General features: G+C 41.8%; 1 protein-coding gene across 3 annotated transcripts in view; it reads right to left on the reverse strand.

The window, feature by feature from the left end:
• The window catches only part of si:ch73-71d17.2 (RPA-related protein RADX), a 25,248-nt gene extending 14,995 nt beyond the window's left edge, over positions 1-10,253 (reverse strand). For 2 of the 3 annotated variants that reach the window (XM_059354358.1, XM_059354356.1), the window contains exons 1-8: positions 10,180-10,253; positions 8,714-8,825; positions 5,069-5,237; positions 3,589-3,710; positions 3,024-3,155; positions 2,468-2,634; positions 2,069-2,225; positions 1,742-1,850 (exon numbers count right to left, since the gene is read on the reverse strand). In XM_059354358.1, coding sequence (XP_059210341.1) covers positions 1,742-1,850; positions 2,069-2,225; positions 2,468-2,634; positions 3,024-3,155; positions 3,589-3,710; positions 5,069-5,237; positions 8,714-8,825; positions 10,180-10,242 — 1,031 coding nt within the window. In that variant the 5' untranslated portion in view covers positions 10,243-10,253. The remainder of the gene's footprint in view (positions 1-1,741; positions 1,851-2,068; positions 2,226-2,467; positions 2,635-3,023; positions 3,156-3,588; positions 3,711-5,068; positions 5,238-8,713; positions 8,826-10,179) is intronic. The other variant, XM_059354357.1, reaches the window with a different exon arrangement.
• Between the last annotated feature and the right edge of the window lie 893 nt (positions 10,254-11,146).

The following is an 11,146-nucleotide window of genomic DNA, read 5'->3' on the forward strand; positions in this document are numbered from 1 at the left end:
TAAAGCAGGTGTATGGCTGTTGGTGCTATTGCTGTAGGGGCCAGTGCTCAGTGTGATTGCCCCGTGGTCCTAATAAAGATAGTGGGCCTCATTCATGAAACGTTAGTAGATTTGTGCGTAGATTTGCACATAAAAGCCTACGCTACTAAAAACCTACTCCGGATTCATGAACGCCGCGGGAAACTCAGATCTGATCGTAAACACGTGTGTATGATCATGAATGCCAATCCATCGTAAGGTGGCAGCGCGCTCCCGATAATCAGCAATTAGCATGAACCCCGCCCATGAATTGCTAATGACCACCATATAAGGAGGTGTGTAGAGGCATCCTGTCGACCTGTCAGTCATGGCACAAAGAAAAAAAGAACGAGAAAGAAAAAAGAATTTTTCCGAAGCGGAGATTGAAGTTATTTTGGGAGAAGTGTAGTCCAAAAAAAAATTTTTATTTTCATCTGTTAGTAGTGGTGTGACAGGGACAGGCAAAGCGAAAGCGTGGAGGGAGGTGACGGACGCAGTAAATGTGGTTTCTGTAGTGCAAAGAACTACAGCAGAGGTTAAACGTAAATGGTTTGACATTAAACTTGACGCAAAGAAACGCATTAGCGCACACAAAAAAAGTACATCTGCCACAGGAGGAGGACGCTCAGAGTCCAAATACCCCGTTGGTGCGCTCTACAACGGCCCGAGTAGCCGCGTGCGCCTCATTGTATGCTCCTGTGGTGTCTGCGGGCTGGCCAGTGGGGTCATAAGCCACGGCGTCAGTGGGTAACCCCTATCCCCTATGGATATAGAAAGGTAAGTCCATATATAACACACACATGTGATTATGCAGGCTATATTCTTACCAATGAGCCAGCCGTCTCTCACAGCTCCATCCTCCAAACGCGTGCCAACTGCGCAATTACGCAGGATGAATGCGTCATGCGTCCCACCGGGCCACCGTGCCACAACGTTTAACAACACACACTTTGCGTCACAGATCAGTTGCACATTCACGGAATGAAAGTTTTTCCGGTTAATGTAAGCAAATGCATCACCGGATGGAGCCTTGATGCGTACGTGTGTGCAGTCTATGGCACCGATAACACCTGGCATGTTTGCAACTGCGCTGAACCCCTGCATTACTTCTGTCTGCCGTTGTGCGCCGTATGGAAATTGGATATACTCTGGCATTTATTTAATGATACCTCTGAGAACTGCAGGCAGGATGCGTCAATTTACATAGATAATTCACAATTATGAGTTTAATCTGAATCTTAATCCCGCCAATTGCCAACTAATTTAACTAAATATGTTATATTTTTAATCGTTTGTCATGTTTATATCACATGTTTCAAAGGCATCTGCGTATTGTGTACATAACAGAACGCATTATGAATTAAAATTGTAATTTCCAACAGTGACGAGCATTATTTATATGCGTTCTTAAATTTACACAAGCACTACGTGTGGTCAGCAGCATGTGTAGATTTTGTTAGTAGCTACGAAAAGATCGGAGCTACTAAAATATTGATGAATGCGGAGATGCACGTAAATTTCCGTCTGCGAACGGTTTACACACAAATTCGTTCTGCTCACGTTTCATGAATGAGGCCCAGTGTGTCTGTATGTGTGTGTGTGTGTGTGTGTATGTGTGTGTCTGTGTGTGTGTGTGTGTGTGTGTGTTTGTGTGTGTGTGTGTGTGTGTCTGTACGTATGTGTCTGTGTGTGTGTGTGTGTGTGTGTGTGTGTGTGTGTATACCTGCTGCAGAAGTTGTACTTCGGCTCTGGCGGCAGATATTCAGGTGACACTGAGGATTCTGGGAGAACGGAGATATGAGCGGCAGGATTTCTGCTATTCACACTGATCTCTGGAAGCAGACGGACAGATTATCCTTAAAAATATTAATAAAAAATAATTTATATATAAACACTTTTCCAAGTGTCCTCTCTGCTCTGTGTAAACAGCCTCTCCTGTCCTAGAAAAAATAAAACTTGACCAAAACATGTTTATGGAAACTTCTAGCCTCCATGCTGAGGTGTGTGTGTGTGTGTGCGTGTGTGTGTGTGTGTGTGTGTGTGTGTGTACCCATGTCCTCTGGCTCCATCTGGTACTGCTGTTTGACTCGATATCCTCTCAGGCTGATGATGTCACCAGGCTTCAGACAGCGGTACCAGCTGACACACACACTGTTCCATAGCACCACACACACACTTCCTGTCCGGTCACACACCTCCAACACAGCCTGGACACACACACACACACACACACACACACACACAAGCGCACACACACACACAAGCGCACACACACACAGGTTAATACATGTTTATTAGATTTTAGTAAAGTTAAAACAGTCTGGTGATCCTCAGGGTTCAATCTTTGGTCCTCCTTTATTGTGTGTGTGTGTGTGTGTGTGTGTGTGTGTGTGCGTTTGTGTGGTGTGTGTCTTTGAGTGTGTGTGTGTGTGTGTGTGTGTGTACTGACCTTATATGGACACTCACAGTTGCGGTCTGTTTTCCCATAATACATCAGGTGAGACTTCTTGATGATGCGTACGATCAGCTGATGCTGGACGGCACCCCTGCCGACGCCGCGGCGACCATTCAGAAATGAGTCTCGCAGCTTGGACACACACACTGAGGGACACCTGACTGTCTCACACACACACACACACACACACAAACACACATACACATACATAGACATATACACACACACATTGATACACACAGATTTGTTTAATTAAAAATGTGAGTTATGAATTAAAGTTGAATTAAAATACGTAGATACATAAAAGTATAATACAGAAACATGTAAATGTTCTTAAACATCAGGATAAAATAGTGGTAATAGTTATTATTTATAACAAAATAAAGAAAATAAATTTAATGAAAACATTTGGTAAAATGAACTTTTTCTAGGTAGTTAAATTATTTGAACTTTTAATGTAATAGTAAAATAATAATATATAATAATTATATTTATTAAAGACAGAATACTAAAACTTTTAGACTTGATATATTAATATTTAAAGACCGACCTTCCTCGTCCTCATCCTCGTCCTTCTCGTCCTCAGGGGGCGGGGCTTCCCTCCACGCTGCCCCACTGTGGTCCACGTTGTTCCATAGAGGCAGAAACACGCTACGATTGGCTCTCAGAGGGACTGGCAGACCTGTCGACCAATCACAGCCTCAGAGTCAAACATCAATATTTAAAGCTCAGATTTAATGATTTTTCCCGACCGAAGTGTTCGTCACACAGAGACCGTCGGAAACTTGAACATCCGAAGATTATTTCTGTTTTTACAATTTCTGTTGATGATAAATGGTGCATTTTTGGTGATTTTTAAAAGAAAATATACAAAATAAAGTTAAATACAGGTCAAACAACAACATGCTTCTTGTTTACATCCCTCAAAGCATCATGGGAAACATAGTTCTTTGAGCAATAATATAAACACTGTTATCGAAGACAAAGAATTATAATAGAAGTGAAAAAATAAAAAGATTAAATATTTTTTGAACACTGTCTAGTTATATCGTGAACAGATTTCCTGTTATTAATAAACAAACTTGTTAATAACTCCTTAATAAACAGATATTGACCTGCAGGTCCTGAGGATCTGAACCAGGGCAGCAAGTCCTGATCCACATGGAGCCTCCGGACTTCATCATCATTATCATCATCATCATCGGCTTGGAGCTCCACACTGAGCAGACGGAAGCTGCTGAGGGACAATTATTATGTTATTATTGTGTTTTTTTAATATAATTCAAATGTGAAATGAACTGATGCTGCACCACAACATACGCATTACAATTATTCAATTATTACATTATTATATAATTATATTATTATAATTTTTTTTCGGCTGTCCCATTCACTTCAATGCAAAATTTTGGGCAGTTTTTCGCGACTTAGGTCGCGAAGAATTGGTATTCCGTAGAGAAAAGTAATCAAACTGCACGTTTTGATAAATAATTTGTCCTGCAACTCTTCAAGTTGTAGGACTAGTAGCGGGACCCGAGCACTGGTCCCTACAGCTATTGACCAGTGCTCGGTGCAATTGCCCCGTGGCCCTAATTATTATATTATTCAATGTGACATGAACTGATGCTGCACAACAATATACACATTACTATTATTATATTATCATATTATTATCTGATATATGTAATAAAGTTAATGAATGAAGTTAGTGTGTGTGTAAAAATGTGTGTGTGTGTGTGTGTGTGTGTGTGTATAAATGTGTGCGTGTATGTGTGTGTATAAATGTGTGTATGTGTGTGTGTGTCTGTGAATTAATGTGTGTGTGTATAAAGATGTGTGTGTGTGTGTGTGTGTGTGTGTGTGTATAAATGTTTGTGTTTATGTGTGTGTGTCTGTGAATGAATGTGTGTGTGTGTGTGTGTGTGTGTGTATATAAAGATGTGTGTGTATGTGTGTGTCTGTCTGAAGGTATGTGATTGTGTGTGTACAAATGTGTGTGTGTACGTGTATATGAATGTGTGTGTCTATGTGTGTGTGTGTGTGTGTGTGTGTGTGTGTGTGTGTGTGTGTGTAGCTGCTGGAGGGACAAATCAGAACTAGACATGAGAAAGAAATTAATTATATTATTAAATGTGACATGAATTTTTGATTTTATTAGTTTTATATGTTTCACCCTCTTTGTTTACTTCTTTGTTACTTTTAAATGTATTTATTCATATTTATTTCCAAATGTACTAATGTATCATTTAGTAATTTATTCATGGATGACATTCATTTTTATATTTACATGTGTTGACTCAGTTTAAAGTTGTTTATTCATGAATTTATCTTATTTATTGATTATTTTCCTTATGTATTAATATGTATTTATTATTTTACCTTATTTGTTTATTTATTATTCTAAATTTGCATTTTCTGCTGTATTTATTTCCCCAAACTCTTCATTTTCTTCATAAATGTCTTGATGCATTTCTTCTTCATTATGCAAACTTTAAATAAATAAATTAAATTATATTATATTATATGATAATAAGAAATAGTAATTAAAAACATTTAATATTAATAGAAATGATCCAAACATCAGGAGAGTGGAACCTGTCTCTGTCCCCCGACGCCCCGCTGCATGCTGGGAGCAGGGTGGTGTTCCTCAGGACGGTCCCCCGCTGCAGGACACGTCTGTCCACCAGCCGGTTCAGACCTGGGTCCAGAGTGACTCTGAGACGGCAGTCCCCGTCCCCCAGAGTCACGTCGTACAGGTCGTCCCCTGAGGACAGACAACACAAGTCAACAGGTTAACAGGTTAACAGGTCGTCCCCTGAGGACAGACAACACAAGTCAACAGGTCAACAAGTCAACAGGTTGTCCCCTGAGGACAGACAACACAAGTCAACAGGTCGTCCCCTGAGGACAGACAACACAAGTCAACAGGTCAACAGGTTAACAGGTTGTCCCCTGAGGACAGACAACACAAGTCAACAGGTTGTCCCCTGAGGACAGACAACACAAGTCAACAGGTCGTCCCCTGAGAACAGACAACAAAAGTCAACAGGTCAACAAGTCAACAGGTCAACAGGTTAACAGGTGGTCCCCTGAGGACAGACAACACAAGTCAACAGGTTAACAGGTCGTCCCCTGAGGACAGACAACATAAGTCAACAGGTCAACAAGTCGTCCCCAGAGAACAGACAACACAAGTCAACAGGTTGTCCCCTGAGGACAGATAACACAAGTCAACAGGTCAACAAGTCGTCCCCTGAGGACAGACAACACAAGTCAACAGGTTAACAGGTCGTCCCCTGAGGACAGACAACACAAGTCAACAGGTCAACAGGTCGTCCCCTGAGAACAGACAACAAAAGTCAACAGGTCAACAAGTCAACAGGTCAACAGGTTAACAGGTGGTCCCCTGAGGACAGACAACACAAGTCAACAGGTTAACAGGTCGTCCCCTGAGGACAGACAACATAAGTCAACAGGTCAACAAGTCGTCCCCAGAGAACAGACAACACAAGTCAACAGGTTGTCCCCTGAGGACAGATAACACAAGTCAACAGGTCAACAAGTCGTCCCCTGAGGACAGACAACACAAGTCAACAGGTTAACAGGTCGTCCCCTGAGGACAGACAACACAAGTCAACAGGTCAACAGGTCGTCCCCTGAGGACAGACAACATAAGTCAACAGGTCAACAAGTCGTCCCCAGAGGACAGACAACACAAGTCAACAGGTTGTCCCCTGAGGACAGATAACACAAGTCAACAGGTCAACAAGTCGTCCCCTGAGGACAGACAACACAAGTCAACAGGTCAACAAGTCGTCCCCTGAGGACAGACAACACAAGTCAACAGGTTAACAGGTCGTCCCCTGAGGACAGACAGCACAAGTCAACAGGTCAACAGGTTGTCCCCTGAGGACAGACAACACAAGTCAAGAGGTCAGCAGGTTAACAGGTCGTCCCCTGAGGACAGACAACACAAGTCAACAGGTCGTTGCTGAGGACAGACAACACAAGTCAACAGGTTAACAGGTCGTCCCCTGAGGACAGACAACATAAGTCAACAGGTCAACAAGTCGTCCCCAGAGGACAGACAGCACAAGTCAACAAGTCAACAGGTTGTCCCCTGAGGACAGACAACACAAGTCAACAGGTCAACAGGTTAACAGGTCGTCCCCTGAGGACAGACAACACAAGTCAACAGGTCAACAGGTTAACAGGTCGTCCCCTGAGGACAGACAACACAAGTCAACAGGTCAACAGGTTGTCCCCTGAGGACAGACAACACGTGTCAACAGGCCAACAAGTCAACAGGTTGTCCCCTGAGGACAGATAACATGAGTCAACAGGTCAACAAGTCAAAAGGTTGTCTTCTGAGGACAGACAACACAAGTCAACAAGTCGTCCCCTGACGACAGACAACACAAGTCAAAAAGTCGTCCCCTGACGACACAAGTCAACAGGTCATCCTCTGAGGACAGACAACACGAGTCAACAGGTCATCCTCTGAGGACAGACAACACAAGTCAACAGGTCAACAGGTCGTCCCCTGAGGACAGACAACACAAGTCAACAGGTCAACAAGTCAACAGGTCAACAGGTCGTCCCCTGAGGACAGACAACACAAGTCAACAAGTCATCCCCTGAGGACAGACAACACAAGTCAACAGGTCAACAGGTTAACAGGTCGTCCCCTGAGGACAGACAACACAAGTCAACAGGTCAACAGGTTGTCCCCTGAGGACAGACAACACAAGTCAACAGGTCAGCAGGTTAACAGGTCGTCCCCTGAGGACAGACAACACATGTCAACAGACCAACAAGTCAACAGGTTGTCCCCTGAGGACAGACAACACGTGTCAACAGGCCAACAAGTCAACAGGTTGTCCCCTGAGGACAGATAACATGAGTCAACAGGTCAACAAGTCAAAAGGTTGTCTTCTGAGGACAGACAACACAAGTCAACAAGTCGTCCCCTGACGACAGACAACACAAGTCAAAAAGTCGTCCCCTGACGACACAAGTCAACAGGTCATCCTCTGAGGACAGACAACACGAGTCAACAGGTCATCCTCTGAGGACAGACAACACAAGTCAACAGGTCAACAGGTCGTCCCCTGAGGACAGACAACACAAGTCAACAGGTCAACAAGTCAACAGGTCAACAGGTCGTCCCCTGAGGACAGACAACACAAGTCAACAAGTCATCCCCTGAGGACAGACAACACAAGTCAACAGGTCAACAGGTTAACAGGTCGTCCCCTGAGGACAGACAACACAAGTCAACAGGTCAACAGGTTGTCCCCTGAGGACAGACAACACAAGTCAACAGGTCAGCAGGTTAACAGGTCGTCCCCTGAGGACAGACAACACAAGTCAACAGGTCGTTGCTGAGGACAGACAACACAAGTCAACAGGTTAACAGGTCGTCCCCTGAGGACAGACAACATTAGTCAACAGGTCAACAAGTCGTCCCCAGAGGACAGACAACACAAGTCAACAAGTCAACAGGTTGTCCCCTGAGGACAGACAACACAAGTCAACAGGTCAACAGGTTAACATGTCGTCCCCTGAGGACAGACAACACAAGTCAACAGGTCAACAGGTCAACAGGTTGTCCCCTGAGGACAGACAACACAAGTCAACAGGTCAACAAGTTGTCCCCAGAGGACAGAGAACACAAGTCAACAGGTCAACAAGTCAACAGGTTGTCCCCTGAGGACAGACAACACGTGTCAACAGGCCAACAAGTCAACAGGTTGTCCCCTGAGGACAGACAACACGTGTCAACAGGCCAACAAGTCAACAGGTTGTCCCCTGAGGACAGACAACACGAGTCAACAGGTCAACAAGTCAAAAGGTTGTCCCCTGAGGACAGACAACACAAGTCAACAGGTCAACAAGTCGTCCCCTGACGACACGAGTCAACAGGTCATCCTCTGAGGACAGACAACACGAGTCAACAGGTCATCCTCTGAGGACAGACACCACGAGTCAACAGGTCATCCTCTGAGGACAGAAAACATGAGTCAACAGGTCAACAGGTCGTCCCCTGAGGACAGAAAACACGAGTCAACAGGTTGTCCCCTGAGGACAGAAAACACAAGTCAACAGGTCAACAGCTCGTCCCCTGAGGACAGAGAACACAAGTTAACACATCGCTGATCAGTCAGACCAGAAGGTTAACCTGTAGGACATGTCTTATCGTCTCATCCTGTCTTCTTTGTCCCGTGTCCCATGTCTCACCGTGGAGGACGGCCTGGGGGAAGTAGACGGAGGACCCCTGGTCTCTGCTGTAACGCTGCAGGTCCAACACAAACAGGAAGTCCCTGCAGACGACAGGGGAGGACGAGGATGCCTGAGAGACAAACAAACAAAAAACAAAGTAAAAGACAGACAGTTGTCTCCGTCCATGTGCTGATTCATCTAAACACACAGTTATTATTTATTCATGGTTCCTTTTGAAAACCAAAAATCTTTTTATTTTATTGTAATAATAATAATAATAATAATAAAAAAGAATAATAATTTAAAAAAACAACTTTATTTGTGTCGTGTCTCACAAAACACATAAACAAAACAAATAATATTTTAATTATTAAAAGAAAAATATATAAAATACACTGTACAATGTAAATAAACTCAATTTTTTAAATATATTTTATAAATATATATGATTTTTCAAAAAAATGTGAATAATTAGAGGAATTGATAAAAAGGAAAATAAATAAAGAAGCTATTTAAAAATTTTTTTTAATGTATGTCATATTTCGTCTCATAATTCATTAATGAATAATAATGAATGATGTACTGGCATATTCATGGAATTATTGAGACATTTACTTATGTATTATTTTTTTATCCTAATTTTTAAGCCCAAACACATAAATAAAAAGAGAAATAAATAAAGAGCTAAATAAATACATACATACATAAATAAATAAATAAATAGATAAATAGATACATAAATAATGAAAGAGAAAATAAATAAATAGATAAATACATAAATAAATAGATACATAAATAAATAAATAAATAAAAATAATAATAAATAAATAAATAAATGAATAAATAAAGAGATAAATGAATAAGTAGACATCTGGATATTCTCACTGAGAAAAAAGCTTTTAAACATGTTAAACATAATTCAGGATTCATAAAGTTTACAGAAAAACCCCCTGAACTGATGAGTTAATAAAAAAATGTAAATAAATTAAATATTAAAAGAGTAAACATAAACATAAAACAATTAAATCAACAGCACAAAAACTCTGTCAATAATAAAACAACAATAAATACTTATTAATACTTAATAATAAACATAATTTAACTGAATAAAGGAGCTCTCTCCCAAATGAACCAGACCCCATTCAGACTTCACGTCATTCTCAGCGCGGTGAATTAGCGGCTAATAAAAACAATCAGAAACATTTTTCAGCAGCTTTCTAAATATTCACAGTTTTATATGAAATCCGGCGAATCTCTGATCCACCAAACTGTGTCCGGAAACTTTATATTCGGGAAACATTTAGAGTAAAATTCATCAGGATGAGCGCCTTTAATGGTAAACGAAGCGTGTTAAATTAGCAGAAAACTGAACGGAGTCTGGCTGAAGCGAGAGGACGGTGATTCCGGGACACAGAGAGGGGACAGAGGACAGGACAGAGGACAGGAGATCAGACAGACGCTGGTGGTCGTGGTGCGGGTCAGACCTGGGTGGGACCGGGTCTGGACCGGTTCAGGGTTCTGTGGAAGACGCAGTCAGGAGCCGCCATGTTGGTTGCAAACAATAACAGCGCGGTGCATTGTGGGACAGAGAGAGTTTTATTTATTTATTTATCTATCAGAAAAAAAGTATCAACAAGAAGTTTATTGCTATAATATTGAATTTATATATATTATAATTAATATATTTATTATATATTTTAAAATAATTAATGCCGAATTAATATTTGAATATAAACCCAGACTGTAATTAATAATTACAGATGATAAAGTATTTATTTACCGTTAAACATCTGTCTGTCTGTCTGTCTGTCTATATTTTGCAGCCATTAATATCCACAAACAGACTTATAATAACTATAAATATAAGCAGTTATTTGAGTGATTTTGGGGGCAGGTTTTTTAGATTTATTTATTTAGAAACTCATTATTTATGATGGTTGGTGTGTAATAACAGTTAATTATTCTATGATGAGACAAACCATTTATCCCTCTAGGTCCATTATTATCAAGGTATTGCCTTTATAATATCCATCCATCCATCCATCCATCCATTTTCCTCCACTTATCCGGGGCCGGGGTGCGGGGGCAGCAGGCTAAGCAGGGCATTCCAGACGTCCCTCTCCCCGGCCTCTACGTCCAGGTCCTCCTGGGGGACCCCGAGGCGTTCCCAGGCCAGGAGAGAGATATAATCCCTCCACCGTATTCTGGGTCTTCCCTGGGGCCTCCTACCAGTTGGACGTGCCCGGAACACCTCTAACGGGAGGCGCCCGGGAGGATCTTTACCGTCCCATCCACCCTACGGAGGAAGCTCATTTCAGCCACTTGTATCTGAGATCTTATTCTTTCGGTTACTACCCAAAGCTTGTGACCATAGGGCCTTTATAATGTATTATAAAGACATAACAAACATGACATATGACATTTTAATTTATTACATTTTGGCTTCTGTAA

The sequence above is a fragment of the Centropristis striata genome, chromosome 17 (genome assembly GCF_030273125.1).
Source record: "Centropristis striata isolate RG_2023a ecotype Rhode Island chromosome 17, C.striata_1.0, whole genome shotgun sequence".
Taxonomy (NCBI): Eukaryota; Metazoa; Chordata; class Actinopteri; order Perciformes; family Serranidae; genus Centropristis; species Centropristis striata.